The sequence below is a fragment of the Melopsittacus undulatus genome (assembly GCF_012275295.1).
Source record: "Melopsittacus undulatus isolate bMelUnd1 chromosome W unlocalized genomic scaffold, bMelUnd1.mat.Z SUPER_W_unloc_10, whole genome shotgun sequence".
Classification (NCBI taxonomy): Eukaryota; Metazoa; Chordata; class Aves; order Psittaciformes; family Psittaculidae; genus Melopsittacus; species Melopsittacus undulatus.
In genome coordinates, this window is record NW_022993943.1 from 448,248 (window position 1) to 468,723 (window position 20,476).

Here is a 20,476-nt window from a genome sequence, read left to right on the forward strand (position 1 = left end):
TTGCACTTGTCATGGTTAAACTTCATGAGGCTGGCATCTGCCCACCTCACAAGCGTGTCAAGGTCCCTCTGGATGGCATTACTTCCCTCCAGTGTATCAACCGAACCACACACCTTGGTGTCATCAGCAAATTTGCTGAGGGCGTACTCAATCCCACCTTCCATGTCACCGACAAAGATGTTGAACAAGACCGGTCCCAACAACAATCCCTGAGGGACACCACTCATTACTGGTCTCCAGCAGGACATTGAGCCATTGACCACAACAGTTGCACGCAGCCATACAACCACTTTTTAAGCCACCAAGTGGTCCACCTATCAATTTGATGTCTTTCCAATTTAGAAACAAGGATGTCGTGTGGGACAGTGTCAAACGCTTTGCACAATTCCAGGTAGATGACATAAAGTGCTCTACCCCTGTCCATCAGTTCTGTAGCCCCATCATAGAAGGCCACCAGATTGGTCAGGCAGGATTTCCCCTTACTGAAGCCGTGCTGGCTTAAACCAACCACCTCGTTTTTCATGTCCCTTAGCATGCCTTCCGAGAGAACCTGCCAGGCACAGAGGTGAGACTGACTGGTCTGTAATTCCCTGGGTCATCCATTTTCCCCTTCTTTAAAATGGGGTTATATTGCCCTTTCTGGTGCCTTAGCAACCTTGACATGGTTGGTCAACACTAGTGTGTCTGTCAACAGGTCTGGCTTAGCCCAGTCAGAACTTTCACATACCATAGAGGGTTATAAAGTTCCTGTGGTACACATAGAGAATTTGCTGGGGAAGACAGTCTGGGTTATTTCTGCTTCCGTTAAAGGTAAACACAGTTGTGGGATTACTTTTGCTCAGATTCCCAGATGTACTTGTTGAGTAATGAGGGAAGATGGGGAATTACGATGTGTACCTCAAGGGGATTTAGTTGTGGGGGAAAACAGCCAATGAACTCAGTTATATGCTGTTGCCTGCTATATAAAACTTTTACTGCCCATCAGGTAGATGCCCATCTCCAACACTCTGGGCTTTGAAAAGAAGATATGTGCTAGCATGATCATCAGCAGATAATAAAGTCATGGGAAAATCCAGCAGCAGCAGTGGAACTGTCCTCATGTCACCATCGACTCATCACTTCCCTCCAACAATCACCCTAACAAAGAATGAACTTTGATTAAACGAGATGAGCTCAGCAGTGACCAGATGAGTGCGGCAGTGTTGTCAGCAGACAACAATCCAACACTGCACACTGTCTCTCCTGCCCTGAAATGTTGACGCAGGAGTCACGGACAACGCGGAGATGATCAATGTGATCAAATGATTGCCAAACTTTATTAGATACAGTGCTCTTCTTATACCCTCACTCCCTTATGTAACAGCCTTGGATACTGAGCTCTAATTGGTTAGTCTACAGGTTACTATCGCTTACAGAGCTAATGTTTACAACTTGTTATAATTGTGATTAAATACCTTACTCTAAAAATACAGTGGGAAACTACAACCTTGGCAGAGATCATTCTCTGCACGTTTTCAGTGGAAAATTACAGAGGCCTAACAAGACAATTGACCTTGCTTATGCCTGCCAAGAATCTTCTTACTTTACAGTAATAAGGCTCAGGGTATCGGAATCACTCACTACGTGGCCTTGGCTCTTTAAGAATTCCCACAAATCCCCCTTCTTGTTTTTGAGCAATCCAGATACCCTTTACAGCTTTTTCTATAATACGTTGTATACATTGTAAGATACAAGGAATAATCATTAAAAGTAGGATTAGAAATGTTAGTAACATTAAAACACCTTTGATAATATCTTTAATGCATCCCGTGATTCCTTAAAGCAGAAGCATTCTGATGCAAACGGAATGTGAAACAGCTGCAGAAATTAACTGCTTAGGAAAACATACAGAACACCGTCTGCCCTCAACACACACACACACACATGGGGTCCCACAAGCACACTCCACACAACTACAAGATTTGAAACACAAAATCCAGACAATCATTACTCCCACTACACAGTCCCACATACAGAATGTGGCACAAGGACCTCGTGAAGACTATCAGGAAACCAGCTCCAAGAAGCATCATCACAGTGCCAGGCGGCTGGCTCAAACTTAGCGGGTGTCCCCGCAGAGGCTCTGCCACCCTCACGTTGCATGAGGCTTGGGATTTTATACTGACCAAAATGCACACTCATTCCAACACAGGTGGCCAGCCTATGTTGGAAGAAGTTGCCAGCAATATCTATAAAGGTTTCCAAGGGTAGATAGAAACATGGACATATTTACCAACTTCTAGTACATGAGTATCACAGAGAGACTGTATCAAAGGAGTTGTATATGGGGTCCCAATTCCACGGTCTGACACATTCTGCCCAATACCCCTGATAAGACCATACAAGAGATTTTCCCACTGCAGGTTTTGAAACAGCATATACACCACAGGGAAACCGTGCAATTCATCTGCATCCCCCACCCATTTCACTTCTCCCTTTACAGCTGCGCATTTATCATGAGGATCTGGGGGATATAAATCAGGCTTCTTTTCCGGATGAATAGGCTCCAGGTCAAAAGCAAAATGATGGCTCTCCAATCTAGAGACAAAGATGTCGTGTGGGACAGTGTTGAATGCTTTGCACAACTCCAGGTACATGACGTCAACTGCTCTATTCCTGTCCATCAGTTCCATAGCCCCATCATAGAAGGCCACCAAATTGGTCAGGCAGGATTTCATCTTACTGAAGCTGTGCTGGCTTTCACCAACTACCTCATTTTTCATGTGCCTTAGCATGCCTTCCAAAAGAACCTGCTCCAAGATTTTGCCAGGCACAGAGGTGAGACTGACTGATCTGCAATTCCCCGGGTCATCCATTTTCCCCTTCTTGAAAATGGGGGTTATATTGCCCTTTTTCCAGTTGTCAGGAACTTCACCTGACTGCCATGATTTTTCAAATACAGTAACTTTGAAAATTCATTCGCCAGCTCCTTCAGGAGCCGAGGATGGATATCGTCTGGTCCCATGGACTTCTGTATGATCAGGTTTTTATGGTCTCGAAACAGATCCTCTTGTACAGTGGGCCCAAGGTCTTCATTCTCACAGGCCCTGCAGCTGCCTTCCAAGACTTGGGTGGTGCAGTCAGAGCCTTTGCCAGTGAACACTGAGGCAAAGAAGTCCTTCAGAACCTCAGCCTTCTCCAAATCCAGGGTAGCCAGTTCTCCCAACAGGTTCTGGAGGGGGCCTACATTATCCCTAGTCTGGTTTTTATTCGCTACATACCTATAATATCCCTTCCTGTTATCTTTAACATCCCTTGCCAAGGTTAATTCTAACTGGACCTTGGCTTTCCTAACCTGGTCCCTAGCTTCCCAAACATCATGCCTGTATTCACCCCAAGCTGCCTGTCCTTGCTTCCACCTTTTATAAGCTTCTTTTTTCCTTTGAATATTTCTCAGCAGCTCCTTATTCGTCTAAGGAGGTCTCCTGGCCCTCCTGCTGCACTTCCTTCTAGTTGGGATGCAACACTCCTGAGCATAGAGCAGGTGATACTTGAATATCAACCAAGAGTCTTGGGTACCCCCCTGCCCTCTAGGGATATATCCCATGGAAACTTACTATGCAGGTCCCTGAAGAGGCCAAAGTCTGCTCTCTTGAAGTCCAGGGCAGTGAGCTTCTCACTGTCCTGAGGATCTGGAATTCGACCATCTCATGATCACTGCAACAAAGGCTGCCCTGGAGCATCACATTTCCAACGAGCCCTTCCCTGTTGGTGAGCACGAGGTCAAGCATGGCACCTCTCCTTGTTGGCTCCTCTGATAATTGCAGAAGGAACCTCCTGGATCGCTTGTGCTGGGCTGTACCATCTCTCCAACAGATATCAGGGTGGTTGAAGTCCCTCATGAGAACAAGGGCCGGAGAGCATGAGGCTTTTCTTATCTGTCTATAGAGTGCTTCATCCACAGAGTCCTCTTGATCAGGCGGTCTGTAACATATATCCCACAGTAATGTCTCCCATCACTGATTTCCCCTTAACCCTGAACCACAAACTTTCTGTTAACTGATCACCTGTCCCCAGAGAGAGTTCCATACTCTCCAGCCTATCCCTAACATAAAGGGCAACTCTCCCTCCCCTCCTACCGGGCCTGCCTTTTCTAAAAAGCCTGTAACCTTCCGTTCCAACACTCCAGTCAAAGGAGCCATGTCACCATGTTTCTGTAATGCTTATTATATCATATCCCTGTAGACGTGCACAAAACTCTAATTCCTCTTGTTTGTTCCCCATGCTACGGGCATTTGTATAAAGGCATCTGAGCCTAGCTTCAAATGAATCCGGCTCATTGGCTGGAGCAGCTGGAATATCACTACATTGCTCAGAGCATTTATTATAGGTGCTGGCCACTGACTGGGTGTGTTGGGATGGAATGATGCCCCCATCCAGCAACACATCTAGTTTAAGGCATCCTATGCAAGTCTGGCAAGCCTCCTACCAAAATCACTCTTCCCCTTCTTTATCAGAGCAGTTCCACCAGCCCACAGTAGACCTGGCCTACAAACTTGGGTCCTGTGTTCAAGACACCAAAACCCCTGACTGTAACATCACTCTTTTAACCATTTATTAACCTGTCCAATCCTCCTAACCTTTGGAAGGTCCTCCCCTGTGTCCTGGAGAATTGACAAAAAGACTATCTGAGCTCCAAAGCCCTTAACCACCTCTCCAAGGGCACAGTAGTCCTTCTTTATATTCCTCAGGCTACTACTATCTATATCCCTAGCACCCACATGTATCACTAGAAGTGGGTAATAGTCCTTGGGACTTACTAGAGCAGGCAGCCTCTCTGCAACATCCCTGAGCCATTCCCCAGGTAGGCAACACACCTCCCTTGAAACCGGATCAGGCCGATAGATGAGCGCTTCTGTCCCTTTCAAAGTAGAGTCACCTACTACTACGACCCGCCACTTTATCCTGGCAGCACCAGTAGCGATCTTCTTTACCAGTGAACCAGACAGCTTTTTCTGGTGCAAGTGTGTTTCCTCATTAGCCCCTGCAGGACAGCAAAGCATTTCTGCATGGGGACAACAGATTTAGGAAGAAGCCCCTTGCTTTTAATTGTCCTCTTCCTGCTCTTTTTGTTTTTGTTTTTTTTTTTTTTGTTACTAATTCCCAGCTTCCTGGATTAACAGACTCCTTTTGTCCTTGATGAGCTAGAGGGGAAGCTTGAGGCCCCTACACAATTTGGGCCAGGAGCAAAGTCCTGCTTCCTCTCAGCTTCCCTGACATCTTGCAGCCTATTAATAGCATCCTGCAGCTCAGCCACCTGCTGCAGGAGGACCTCCACCTGGGAGCACAGAGTGTAGCCCTGCCCATTCTGCACCCTTCCCTCACAAGACCAGTACAGGCTCTCTCTACACTCTGAGCTCTGCATTGCAGCCTCCCCCCATCTGCTCTGTCTGGGTGCCTACGTTGGCCGTCACTGGTGCAGCCAGAGCAAAATTCCCAAATGGCGCCCTGGTCATACGGCGAATGCTCATCATCCTGCTCACCTGCCCATGCGAACTGCAGTGCAAACTGCCTCGACTGGCCCTGGTCACTCAGGCTACGTGGGGCAGGTTTTTAACCACTCAGGGCTGGTGCCATTCCTCCTGGCTTTGTCCCCTGTGAGTCAGCTGCTCACATTAGCCAAGCTGCCAGCTCCTGGGCAAGTCCTGTTGAGGACTTGAGGCTCCCTTGATGGCTCTTGAGGCTCCTGGATGCTGATCTCCCCCTGATCCTCTGTTGAAGGCATCCTCTCTCAAGCTACTCACCTCAGCAACTGATGGATGAAGGATGATGGCTGAAGTACAAATATGGGGAGGCCTGGCAGATTAACTATATCTCACTCCCACCAACCCACCAAGGCAAGCACCATGTGCTTAGTGTGGTGGAAGCAACCACCAGATGGCTGGAAACATACGCTGTTCCCCATGCCACTGCCCAGAACACTAACTTGGGCCTTGAGAAACAGATTTCGTGGTGACACAGCACCCCAGAAAGAACCGAGTCAGACAATAGGACTCATTTCAAGAACAAACTTGGGCTAAAATCATGACATTGAGTGGGTATACCACATCCCCTACCAGCCACCAGCCTCTGGGAAAATCAAACAGTGCAATAGGCTGTTAAAAACTACACTGAGAGCAATGGGTGGTGGGACTTTCAAACACTAGGATACACATTTACCAAAAACCACGTGGTTGGTTATCACCAGGGGATCTGCAACTTTTCCATACTGTGGAGGGTGATAAAGTTCCTGTGGTGCACATAAAGAACTTGCTGGGGAAGACAGTCTGGGTTATTCCTGCTTCAGGTAAAGGCAAACCCACTCGTGGGATTGCTTTGGCTCAGGGACCGGGATATACGTGGTGAATAATGTTGGAAGATGGGGAAGTCCAATGTGTACCTCAAGGGGATTTGATTTTAGGGGAAACAGCCAAGGAACTCAATTATATGCTGTTGCCTGCTACGTAGCACATTTATAGCCCACCAGCTAGATGTCTTCAGGTCAACAGCGACTGGCCCTGACTTCCCTCTGACCATCACCACAACAAAGAATGAACTTTGATGAAACCAGATGAATTCTGCGGTATCATCAGCAGGCAACGATCCAACACTGCACAAAGCCTCTCCTGCTCTGAAAGTCTGTTACAAGAGATGGAGCCTGACATCATGGACCGGATGGACTCAGCAGCTTTATAAGGACTGGTCCATGCACTAAGGAATGATATCTCTCTCTCTCTCTCTCTCTCTCTCTGTATGTACATATACAGGAGTGACAGTACACTGAAAATGTGGGATCTGAGCATGACATGAATGGTATGGAATAAGGGGTGGATACTGTCCTGGGTTCAGCAGTAGCAAGTAATTTTTCTCCTTCTCAGTAGCTGGTGCACTTCTGTGTTTTCAACTTTCAGCCTGGCAACAACGCTGATAACACCAATGTTTTTAGTTGCTGCTCAGTAATGTTTACTCTTACCAAGGACTTTGAGTCTCATGCTCTGCCAGGGAGGAGGGGAAGCCATGAGGAAGCAGAGACAGGACACCTGACCCAAACTAACCAAAAAGGTATTTCATATCACAGCACGTCATACTTAGTATATAAACTGAGGGCAGTTACTCGGAAGGGCTATATCACTGCTTGAGTCAGGCTAGGTATCAGTCAGCGGGTGGTGAGCGGTTGTATTCTGTTCCCTTGTTATTTCCCTTAACATTATTATTATTGGTGGTAGCAGTAGTGGTTTTGTGTTATACCTTAGTTATTGGACTGTTCTTATCTCAACCGGTGGGAGTTACGGTTCTTTCGAGTCTCTTCCACATCCCTCCGTGATTTGGGGGAGGAAGTGGGGGGAGTGAGCGAACGGCTATATGCTTCAGGATTGCCAGCTGGGCTTAAACCACAACAATGTCCATTTCATTTTAAAGTTCCAGGGGAAAAAAAAAAAAGTAAAAATTTTAAATACTGCAAAGTCGCTTTGTTTTCACACCACAATGAAAATCAAATCCCACGAACCTTAAACACTCTCCACAGGTCTCAGAACTTTCCCTCTATTTGTAATTACAGAACAAAGCACTACAACTGATGTCAACAAGGTGGAAGTAAGTCTTAAACAGTTCTGATGAATACAACAGATAAGTCACAGCACTGGAGAATTTTATTAGACTTACTTTTTACCACCTGGCTTGTATCTCACATGCTCCTCTCACAGCCAATCCCATCCCCTACCTTTCCCAGAATCTACTTCCTCTTCATCCTTCACCCCAAGTATTCTCATGGGAGACTAACAGCCGCAACACTCCTGTTCACAGCTTGGAGTTCTGCTGTTCCACTTCCTGGCAGCGAACTCAGGCACTGCTCCCTCTTTATTACTGTACACACAGTAATAAACAACATCACATTTCACTAGTAGCTACTATACCATGTGTCTTTAGGTTACAGAGATAACTAACGACTAGCTACTTGGGCTGTGCTCTTTTTTACCCTCCCCAACCTAAAAAACAAAATTTTTTTTATCAAAACCAACAGATTACATCTACTGCATCATTCAGTTAATCACACTGATCTCAAATACACAGCAGTACACATCTTCTATTAACATCACACTGTGGAGACAGTGTTCTCACAGGAAAATGAATATTTGGTACATGAGCTCTGAATAACTCCGAGGGATACAGCAAGGCATTGGGAGGCCCGAGAAAGCTTAAGCAAGCAAGATAAGTAGAAGCTGGAATTCACTGAGTTATGAGAACTGTGGACTGTTGGCAAGCGTTCGAGGTCAAGTTCTCACTCCTGTGCTTAACCAATTATATGTTAGTCACTAAGGGTCTTCAAGACAAGTATCCAATCATGATATGCCAAATTGCTGTAGGTGTGTGTAAGCAATAGTATATAAGGAGTTAATGCTTTGCAATAAATGGCTTTTTGTCTGATCACACTGATCTCTGACTGAGTCCGTTCCGTGGCAAATGGCGCCCGAACAGGGACCCTCTATAAGTTCACATTGAAACAGAAGAGGGTGTGAATCGCTGGGCCGTGAAGAAATCGGCTGGAATCGATCTGGCTGGACCAAGATCGGGAGGCAGAAGCCTCGGAGGAGGGAATCCTCGGATCGAAGCCTTGTGAGCCCGGAAGACACTGCGCAGTGCAAATAAGGTCCTATTGACCCCGAGAAGGAGCCTGTGCACGTTCATCAGTTTGCTGTTGCTGCTCCTGAGATTCTGACGCCTGATAATGCCAATGCTGACCTGGATGGTGCTTTTGACCTGGAGCCTATTCATCCGGAAAAGAAGCCTGATTTATATCCCCCATATCCTCATGATAAATGGGTAGCTGTAAAGGGAGAAGTGAGATGGGTGGGGGATGTGGATGTATTGCACAGTTTCCCGTGGTGTGTGTGCTTCCCACCCAAGATGGGAAGGTCTCTTGTATGCTCTTATCAGGGGTATTGGGCAGAATGTGTCAGACCGTGGAGTTGGGACCCCATATACAATTCCTTTGATACAGTCTGTCTGTGATACTCATGTACTAGAAGTTGGTAAATATAAGTATGTCCATGTTTCTATCTACCCTTTGAAACCTTTATAGATATTGCTGGCAACTTCTTCCAACATAGGCTGGCCACCTGTGTTGGAATGAGTGTGCATTTTGGTCAGTATAAAAGCCCAAGCCTCATGCAATGTGAGGGTGGCAGAGCCTCTGCGGGGACGCCCGCTAAGGTTGAGCCTGCCACCTTGCACTGCAATGATGCTTCTTGGAGCTGGTTTCCTGATAGTCTTTACAGGGTCCTTGTGCCACATTCTGCATGTGGGACCGTGTAGTGGGAGCAAAGATTGTCTGGATTTTGTGTTTCAAATACTGTAGTTGTGTGGAGTGTGCTTGTGGGATCCCATACATGTGTGTGTGTGTGAGATGAGGGCAGACAGTGTTCTATATATTTTTTGTTGTCAGGTTCATGTAAAAGATTTTAACAGGTAGCAGTTTAACCTTTCAGGCAAGAAAGAGTTAATGCAAAAGTGCGGCAGGTATTTGTTGCTGCTGCTGAGATGGCTGCTGCCGATAGGCCGGTGGTTTCAGCTGTGCAAAGCAGGGTGAGCGACTTAAAAAAAAAAAAGAAAGGGTAATGATAACTCACTCTAGCTGTTATTAGTGACTGTAGTTTTGATGTATATTGCGTCAGGCTTGTTTTCCAGACAATATGGTCTGAGCCATAGGGGTTAGAAAGTGTTGCTTTTGATTCTGCTAGTGCGACAAAAAAAAAAAAGGGGGGGAGAGTAATGATGGAGCAAACCCCTTTGACTGTTAAAAATGTGCAGTCTATTTCTGCAGCTGCTTCACATTCCGTTTGCATCAGAATGCTTCTGCTTTAATGAATCGCTTTAACCTGTTTGCTTCTCAGGAACTGATAACCTGGGATAGGGGGTATATTTGTGTTCTCCTACCTACAGGTTCATGGCAGCTGCCTGCAAAGTTTGTCAAACCTTGCCATGAGCTGGACAGATGAGTAGAAGAACTTGATGCATCAGCTACAGGAGCTGACCGTGAAAACCCCAAGCAGAATGAGATAGCGAGAAACGAATGATTGTAAAACATCACTTGAGGGCAACTGAAAATTAACAGCTTGAATATGCATGCTTGTAAAGTAGCTATTATTAGAGGTTGTGATTTTGCATATAAAACCACCTGTATTTACTAGCCAGTTGCTAACAAGAAACAATACCTTGTATTGTATGGATTTGTCACTTGTAAAAGAGATGTTAAAGAATGCAAATTTGCAGCAGCTGCTAGAAAATGCTAAGGTAAAAGCTAGAAAGATTCTAATATGATGGTACTGTTACAAAGCAGGTAATGGAACAAATTAAGAGGGTGGGAGAACTCCACTGGTAGGAAGTTTATTTGGTTAGTCACTACTGCCATCAGCATCTTCAACATGCTGATGCACTCTGTGATAGTTACTCTGCTAATGTAAATCTGTGTGTGCTTTGCTGTAGTAGTGACTTGTTACTGGGTGAAGCAGGTGAAACTCTGCATTGACAACAAGGTTCAAGGACTGAGATAGACCAAATGCCTGCTACCACAGTCAAGGGCAAGACTGGGTTGGCCTCTGTGTCTGCCACCAAGAAGAACCTTTAGCTCTGCTGCTGGCTGCAACCCAGCAGGCGTAGAGTGGTGGAGACACATGCCATGCCAGACCTTGATGTGAGGGATGGCCTCTGCTGTTACCAGAGAGCCATCCAGGCGAAAAGGGTAGGCCCAGCCATGTACAGCTATCAACAGGACCATACTGACTGCCAGCAAAATATACAAAGCCCCAGAACTCAACAACATAAAGAAACAACAATGACAGAAATCTTTGTATTATCTGTTCTATTATGTGTGACCATGGGTAATGGACAAGTATACTGAGCACATCTGTTTAATCCTCATTAGTCCATCCTGTTACATGCTGTGTAGGATTCACTGGTATGCCACATGTTATTAAGGTTCAAGTGACTTCAAATCAGACCAGTCTTACTGAAATAATGCTGCCTAGAGTAGTGGGTTGTTATGTTACACAAGTCAAGCAGTGATAGAGCAGACACAACAAATTGTAAAAAACTTTTAGTAAAACTAAAAAGGGGGAGATGTGGAGACAGTGTTCTCACAGGAAAATGAATATTTGGTACATGAGCTCCGAATAACTCCGAGGGATACAGCAAGGCATTGGGAGGCCCGAGGAAGCCTAAGCAAGCAAGATAAGAAGAAGCTGGAATTCACTGAGTTATGAGAACTGTGGACTGTTGGCAAGCTTTCGAGGTCAAGTTCTCACATCTGTGCTTAACCAATTATATGTTAGTCACTAAGGGTCTTCAAGACAAGTATCCAATCATGATATGCCAAATTGCTGTAGGTGTGTGTAAGCAATAGTATATAAGGAGTTAAATCTTTGCAATAAATGGCTTTTTGTCTGATCATATTGGTCTCTGACTGAGTCCTTTCCACGGCATCACACCACAGTTTTACAGGAAAAGTTTCACTGGTAGGAATCAACACTTACACACTCCATAACCATAAGGAGAAGTTGAAATGTTATGAGAAAGCACTCCTAAGAAACAGGCTGAAGGACTGTCTTTCAAACTCTTCAATGTTCACACCACTGTCATTTCTCCCAGATAATCTGAAAAGCACAGCCTGCAAAGTTGGTTTCTCTTGCATACCATTAAAAAATTACTACATAATTTTTATGCTATCTTGTCCTCCACATGGAAGACTTAATACTTGTAGTAGATGTGCACATTTACACAAACAACTGCAGAGGGGGTTTTTGTTTAGCCAAAAGTAACAAAAAACAAACATAGGCATAGCCTTTTATGTTTTCAATTATTACTAAACACATCAAAACCAACAACAAAAAATCTGCATTTTTAGCCAATGAACGTAAGTACAAAGATACCGAGCAAAGGACTGAGTAACAACAAAACCAGTGTAATTCTTGCAGGAAATCAGCTACAGAAGCCTTATCAAAGTTCTTAAAAATATGTTGCTGTAAGTACTTTAAAAGACAATAAGCCACTGTATTTACATCAGAATCATAAAACAACCAATTTTCTCTGCTGTACTTGGGAAATATAAGCAGCAGGACTGTCACCATCTTCTCAAAATAAATATTTCACATCATATAAATCTTGTTTTCTGCAATGGTAAGAAAAGAACAAGAGAACACAAGGTCTGCATCAACAGGTTGGGTTTTGCTCCCCTGAAGTAGCTGTTACTTGAACTTTTTTAGGATCAAAAAAAAACAACTCGGAGACTTCAGTTATCACGCTTTGGCACAAGCACCAGTCACTATTATTCATTTCACCAAAACAAAGAGCTCAACCCCCACCCTCAAATCCTTACATACCTGTCCTTGTGAGGTTACATGACTTCTGTCTTGTAGATGCTGATTAGAAACTGAAGAATGCCAGGGATGGATCTGACTGTGAGACAGTGCCTGAACAAGATCAGATGACTGTGTTATTTGCTGTGGTCTTATATGGTGTTCTAGGTCATGTTCCAAAACATGGCTTGGGCTATCCTGAACAAATGCAGACTCATCAAACTGTGGCAGAAGGTCTTCCTGAAGGAGGTCATCTGGGTCAAGTCCTGTAAATGGTTCATTATGAGTGTCAACTTGATGAAGTAAGTTCTCATCTAAAGATGTAAAACCATTGCTTTCAATCGGGTCAGTGAAATGGCTTATCTGAGATGCAGAATCAGTAGAATCTGAAAAACTAATATTCACGGGAGAGAGTTTTGAACTACTTAAGTTGCCCTGAGGATGCGCAGAATGCAACATTTGAAAAGCATTTGAGTTCAGAGGTATATTAGGATTCAGCATTTGATCGGTTGCTTCTTGCTTGGTCCCTGTTGGAGATGTAAAGGCATTGCTTCCAGTGAAGTCAGAGACAGAATGTGTCTGCTGACTAGCAGAAAGAGCTGTTGTAGACTGAAGAAGGCTGGTAGGAGAAATGTGGTTATTAGAGTAAGAAAAAGGAGATGAAAACTGTTGGCTATTATTGACAGAACATGGAGTAATAGTTGGGGACTGTCCTTCAAAATTTCCTTCTTGATTTCCACAAAAATGTATTGAATTACTTGCAGTTCGAGAAAACTGTTGAACAGACAAAGGCTGCTGTGAAGTTGATGGATTAGAAACTGGACATGGGCAGTTAACACTGACTCCGAGAGAAGTAGATACATTAACTTCCATGAAGTCTTTTGTCCGACTCAGAGCATCTTGTCCCATGTTGCTTCTGCTTTGCTGCGACCGTATAGAGGCACACTGATGCTGTGGTTCATTAGCCTGAAATAAGGCAAAGTCATGGTGTGCTACAAAGCTTTTTTGGTGAAAAGGGGACCCCTTCTGATTGGAAAGAGTTGTGGCAGTTTGATGACCCCACATAGGACTACCATCAGCCATATCTGGAAACATTCCATTAGACTGGTTTTGGTGATGAACTGGTGAACAACTGAATTGAGAGTGTGGTGATAAGACACTGTCAGCTGGACTACTGAAAGACTGATTTACTGGGTGAAGTTTCAGTGAATCACACCGATTCAGCTGATCAAACTCACTCATCTTTTGTTGATTTTGAGCATCTTGCACACTGTTCAATGAGTCTATGTGCAAAGGTTCAAATTCTGCACCCAAATTCAGTTCATCAACAAGTGAAACAGGCCCAGGTTGAACAAAGGCATCATCTGACAAACCTTCTAAGGTCTCACTAAAAAGACTGGCATCATCAAAAAAATCCATCATAGGATCAGTCATCTTGATAAGTCTGTACTGCTTTTTCTCTCAACTCCAAATGGAGTCAATTTTGGTGCTTTGCAGTGAACAGAAACAAATGATATCCAGTGGTCACCACCTTATCCAAGGCATGCCAACATCCATTAGTGATGAAATGTTCATGTCGAAGTGTTAAAGCATCCGGGGGGGGGGGGGGGGGGGGGGCGAGAGAAAGATAAAAGAGAAAAATTACTTTCATGGCTTGTGCTTCATTGCTCCTTCCCCTTCCCAATACTTTTCCAGTAAACATTAGTTTAACTAATGTTTAACTAAACCACAAATCAAGTTATTTTTGCTTATACTTGATGCCCTGGGCAGCATGTATCCTTTTTGTGCCTTATGTAGCTGAAGTGATAGTTAATATTTTAAATGTAATGGTTTCATGTTTTTCATTCAGTTTGCTGTTAACCACGTTTTAGTTTCCTTTGCCATTTTCATTAAAGCTACCAAATTGTAACAGAATTGTGGTTTCAGCAAACCAGAATTAAAAAGTGTTTGTAGGAAGAAACCATACATACCATACACTGTGTACACAAAATGCACACAATTCTGTATGTTTAAACAAGAAACTTAACAAGGTTACAAACTATATTTAGAAACAAAACTACCTTGAGTTTAATAGGAAATGCTAAGATACTCAAATTCTTCCTTTTAAGTTCAATTAAGTAAGATTATGAAAAACTGTATTTTACCTCACTCAGAGACAAAACAGAACTAAAGTCAAGACAAGAGGATGAATACAGTGATAAAGTCAAAGAAAAGCACAGGAAAAGAACTACCTTTGTCTAAACACCAAAGTTTACACACCTATTTTTGAAAAACAAGTTGTTTTCCTTTTTTTTATTTAATCACAGCATCACTGAGCAATCACCAATGAATTAGCTTGCATTCAGGGATTTCAGGCAAGAGGAGCTGAAAAGGATGGTTAGTTTAACTTGAGCTTAAGAACTTGCACATTCATAGTGTAATCAAACAGAATGAGAAATGAATGAAAATGTGTCTCCGTGATAATTTACCTCTCCAAGTAACTAGCAAACCTCTCAAACAGAGCAGCAATCACTTTAAATTAGCATCTTCATGGAATAATCATTCCTTTATCCTGTCAATACATATATCCAATTTCTATAAGAAGTAAATGGCCACAGCACTTAAATCCTGACCCTATTACTAAAGCTCATGTTCATGCACTCCCTTCCCCCCCATTTTAATTGCAATTCTTTATTAATGAATTCTCCTAAGAATGAATATGGGATCTTTCCAGAAAGATAGGTTCTTTTCATGGTGAACCTATTAAATACAAAGTGGTCTTTAACAAGGCTTGTAGCGCCTACAAAATCCATCACATTTTTTCAGGATATTTGATTTGGAAAAAGTAGCCCTTCACACAAAGCCATTTTCCAAAATTTATTGAGCAATTGTGCTTTTTTTTTCTTCTATACTTATATATGAAGACATAAAATCCTCAGCTTGCAAATTGTGAAGGCTCATGAAGGCAAACTGCGATGCATTTCTAAACTTAACTGGCACACACTTACTATTTTCCTGTCCCTTCCTTAAAAAAAAAAACAAAAAAACCAAACAACAAAACAAAACCAATACACACACAACCAACCAACAACAAAACAAACACAAAACCTACCATCATAAAGCAAATTTAATGAAATAAAAGAACACAGTTCTGACTTGGAACCTTTACATGCTTTCTGTAAGTGATTCTCTTTTCCATGTCTTTAGTCCCACTTACATAGAAAATTATGGCAGCTACAATTATATTTTAACACACTTATATCCAACCTTCTTCTCCAAACAGATCTGTCACACCAATTTGAACTTCGAACATGCTTTTACCTTCAAATGGCAGAAAACCACTCAAGGAAGTAAACATTTGGAAGATTTTAATCTATATGACTTGACAGCTGCAAGTTTAACAATGTAATGGCAGCCAGCGTTTTGCAGTACCAGTTCACAGAATCACAGAATCCCAAGGGTTGGAAGGGACCTCAAAAGATCATCTAGTCCAACCCCCCTGCAAGAGCAGGGTAACCTAGAGTACATCACACAGGAACTTGTCCAGGTGGGCCTTGAATATCTCCAACGTAGGAGACTCCACAACCTCCCTGGGCAACCTGTTCCAGTGCTCTGTCACTCTTACAGTAAAGTTCTTCCTGATGTTAACGTGGAACCTCCTATGCTCCAGTTTACACACATTGCCCCTTGTTCTATCACTGGATATCACTGAAAAAAAGCCTAGCTCCATCATCCTGACACCCACCCTTTACATATTTGTAAACACTGATGAGGTCACCCCTCAGTCTCCTCTTCTCCAAGCTAAAGAGACCCAGCTCCTTCAGCCTCTCCTCATAAGGGAAGTGTTCTACTCCCTTAATCATCTTTGTGGCTCTGCACTGGACTCTTTCAAGCAATTCCCTGTCCTTCTTGAACTGAGGGGCCCAGAACTGGATGCAATACTCCACATGCGGTCTCACCAAGGCAGAGTAGAGGGGGAGGAGAACCTCTCTTGCCCTACTAACCACACCCTTTCTAATGCACCCTAGGATGCCATTTGCCTTCTTGGCCACAAGAGCACATTGCTGGCTCATGGTCATCCTCCTATCCACCAGGACCCCCAGGTCCCTTTCCCCTTCACTCCTTTCCAGCAGGTCAACCCCCAACCTGTACTGGTACATGGAGTTGTTCTTCCCCAGATGCAAGACTCTACACTTGCTCTTGTTGAATTTCATCAAGTTTCTCCCTGCCCAACTCTCCAGCCTGTCCAGGTCTCGCTGAATGGCAACACAGCCTTCCGGTGTGTCAGCCACTCCTCCCAATTTAGTGTCATCAGCGAACTTGCTGAGGGTACACTCAGTTCCCTCATCCAGGTCGTTGATGAAAATATTAAACAGCACTGGTCCCAGCACCAACCCCTGAATGACTCCACTAGTCACAGACCTCCAGCTAGATTCTGTGCCACTGACCACAACTCTCTGCCTTCTTCCTTTCAACCAGTTCTTGATCCACCTCACTACCTGATCGTCAAGCCCACATTTCCTTAACTTATCTATGAGGATGCTGTGGGAGACAGTATCAAATGCCTTACTGAAATCAAGAAAAACCACATGTACCGCTCTACCATCATCCCTCCACCTAGTCACTTCCTCATACAAGGCTATAAGGTTGGTCAAACATGACTTCCCCTTCATAAAACCATGTTGGCTGTTCTTAATAACCCCCTCATCTTAATATGCCTAGAGATGAAGTCAAGAATAAGTTGTTCCATCACCTTTCTAGGGACGGAGGTAAGGCTGACCGGTCTATAATTACCCGGGTCCTCCTTCTTGCCTTTCTTATAGACTGGTGTGACATTTGCCATCTTCCAATCCTCAGGCACCTCTCCCGTTTCCCACGATTTACCAAAGATTATGGAGAGTGGCCTAGCAATGACCTCCGCCAGCTCCCTCAGCACCCGTGGGTGCATTCCATCTAGACCCATTGATTTATAGATTTATTGATTTATAGATTTATAGATCCAAAATACTTCTCATGGAAGATAAGCTCCAACTAGAGCAGCATCTTAATCAGAATGGGGAACCTGGTTGCACAAAACACAGCATTTTCTCCAAGTATTATTTATTCTGAAAACATACTTGAATCAGAAGAGAAACATCTTCCAGCTCTTAGTTTTTCGTGTGGTCAACTGAACACGTCTACTATCTTTAATCTACTAGTTCTTAAGACATCTATTTTAAACTAAAAACTTAAACCAAAGTGTTAGAACAAAAGAAATGGTATTAAAATAGATCTTACAAGTCCAACTAAATGAAAAAATACTAATTTCTGCTCAACCCATGTTTTTAATTTAAAAACAATGTTGTACATTCTACGGTCTAAAACTATATTTTCAATTACAAACAGAATATAAATCAATGCATTATTCTTGTTCCTCTTAATCTTCAAAAGTAGCTTGCACGTACTACTGTCGTAATTTTAAGTTTTCAAATTAAAATATTTTTGAAATTTTACTTATATTCAAAACCACTTTGAAATTAAATTGGCTACACTCATCACAGTTTTATTCTTTTCCTTAAGCGTGGCAAGAAAAATAAATCAACACCTGAGCTAGATTAAAAAAACTGAACTTTCAACTTACAGTTAAAGGAAACAAAAAAACAAAAAAAAAACCCAAAAAAAAGGAGGCTTGCCAGGCTGGTCAAGAAAGCTTTAAATATACTATACTAGACACACTGTGGGAGATGGGCATCATTCCATCCCAACACACCCAGTCAGTTGCCAGCACCTATAATAAATGCTCAGAGTGCTGTAGAGATATTTCAACCACTCCAGCCAATGAGACAGCTTCATTTGGAGCTCAGCTCAGATGCCTCTATACAAATACCCATAGTACAGGGAATAAACATGGGGAATTAGAGATGTGTGCACGTCTATGGGGATATGATATAACTGGTATTACAGAAACATGGTGGGATGGCTCCTATGACTGGAGTGCTGGAATGGAAGGCTATAGGCTCTTTAGAAAAGATAGGCCCAGCAGATGGGGAGGGGGAGATGCTACTTATGTTAGGGACAGGCTGGAGAGTATGGAACTCTCTCTGGGAACAGGTGATCAGTCAACAGAGAGTTTGTGGGTAAGGGTCAAAGGGAGAACAGCAATGGGGGACATTACTGTGGTGATATGTTACAGACTGCCTGATCAAGAGGACTCTGTGGATGAAGCACTTATAGAGTATATATATAGAGAGTATATATATAGACAGACATGAACAGCCTCACACTTGCAGGCTCTTGTCCTCATGGGAGATTTCAACCATCCTGATATCTGTTGGACGGAAGGTACAGGCCGGCACAATCAATCCAGGAGGTTCCCTGACTGTATGGAAAACAACTTCCTTCTTGTCATGGTTTAAGACCAGCCAGCAACCCAGAACCACACAACACCCTTGCTCACTCCCCCCCTTCGTCTCCCCTCTCCCAGAGGGATGGGGAGGAGAATTGAAAGAGTGCAACTCCCACCAGTTGAGATAAGAACAGTCCAGTAACTAAGGTATAACACAAAAACACTACTGCTACCACCAATAACAATAATGATAAGAGAAATAACAAGGGAAGAGAATACAACCGCTCACCACCCACGAACCGATACCCAGACAGACCCAAGCAGTGATCTAGCCCTTCTAGGTAACTGTTTATATAGTGGGCATGTAACAGTTTATATAGTAACAGTAACAGTTTATATAGTGGGCATGACGGGTTGTGGTATGAAATACCTCTTTTGCTAGTTTAGGTCAGGTGTTCTGTCTGCTTTCTCCCAGCTTCCCCTCCTCCCTGGCAGAGCAGGACACTCACAAAGTCCTTGGTCAGTGTAAACATTACCGAGCAGCAAGTAAAAACCTCCATGTTTTCAGTGCTGTTCCCAGGCCGAAAGTCAATAACACAGCACTGCACCAGCTACTAAGAAGGAGAAAAAATGACTACTACTGCTGAACCCAGGACACTTCTGCAATAGAGGAGCTGACAAGGAGACGTGCCATGCTTGACCTCATGCTCACCAACAGGGAGGGGCTTTTTGAAAATGTGATGCTCCAGGGCAGCCTTGGCTGTAGCAATAATGAGATGGTTGAGTTCAAGACCCAAAGGACAGTGAGAAGAGCATGCAGCAACCTCACTGCCCTGGACTTCAGGAGAGCAGACTTTGGCCTCTTCAGGAACCTGCTTAGTAAGGTTCCATGGAATATGGGCAGGGGGGCCCAAAGACTGTTGCTTGATATTCAAGGATCACCTGCTCTATGCTCAGGAAGGCTGCATCCCAAACAGAAAGAAGTGCTGCAAAAGTAGTAGTTTTGTATTGTACCTTAGTTACTGAACTGTTGTTATCTCAACTCATCAACTCCAACTTACCCTCATCCCAAACTGTATGAAAAGTATCAAAGACAGACAGCAATGCAGTGTTTGGAAGCCTATTTCTACAGGGCTGATATAAAAGAAAAATAAAAATGCACTTTAAGGAATCCTGACCCATAAAATATATAATTGACTAGCTTACCTGTATTTTTTAAGTGTTTGGAGGATACATACACTCTAGTTATAGAGAAAATTTGTATTGTAAAATTCCAACATACACCAAAAAATATATATTCTAACAACTAGTCCTATAAAGCAAGGAAGAATGAAAGTGTATCCATTTATTTTATGGGTTGCACAAACAAAGCAATTTTCAAGCAGCATGACAACCTTTTTGTTTTAATCTGCCTACATCACTAATTTGTTCATTTGCTTCCTTTTATGAGAGAAAATGCCTGGTTTAGGGCCTCTGTAGTCTCTTAGTGGCTCATGTCATACATCTTTTAAATAACGTCTCTGAAAATACTTTTTAAAAGCACACTGTTTTCATCAACATTTCTCCACGACTGAATTACTGGACTAATTATTAGAATTTAGCACCAGCAGCTCATATGAAATGAATAGGTGCAGAGATATCTCAAAATTCTTGAAAAATTGCAAGACTTAAAATTCCAATTCTTTTTACAGTAAAAATAACAGCTTTACTCAGATTGAAATAAGTTAATACATCTTCATCGTGAAGGGCAACATAAATTTTTAGAATTGGAACTACTTGATTAAACAGAAACACGCAACTTACC

The 20,476-nt window shown here is 43.2% G+C and overlaps 1 protein-coding gene across 1 annotated transcript in view; it reads right to left on the reverse strand.

Moving 5' to 3' along the window:
• The window catches only part of LOC117438203 (chromodomain-helicase-DNA-binding protein 9-like), a 124,678-nt gene extending 110,876 nt beyond the window's left edge, over nucleotides 1-13,802 (reverse strand). Inside the window, exon 1 of the mRNA XM_034073694.1 lies at nucleotides 12,393-13,802. Within this exon, the coding sequence (XP_033929585.1) occupies nucleotides 12,393-13,802 (1,410 nt within the window). The remainder of the gene's footprint in view (nucleotides 1-12,392) is intronic.
• Nucleotides 13,803-20,476: the final 6,674 nt, after the last annotated feature.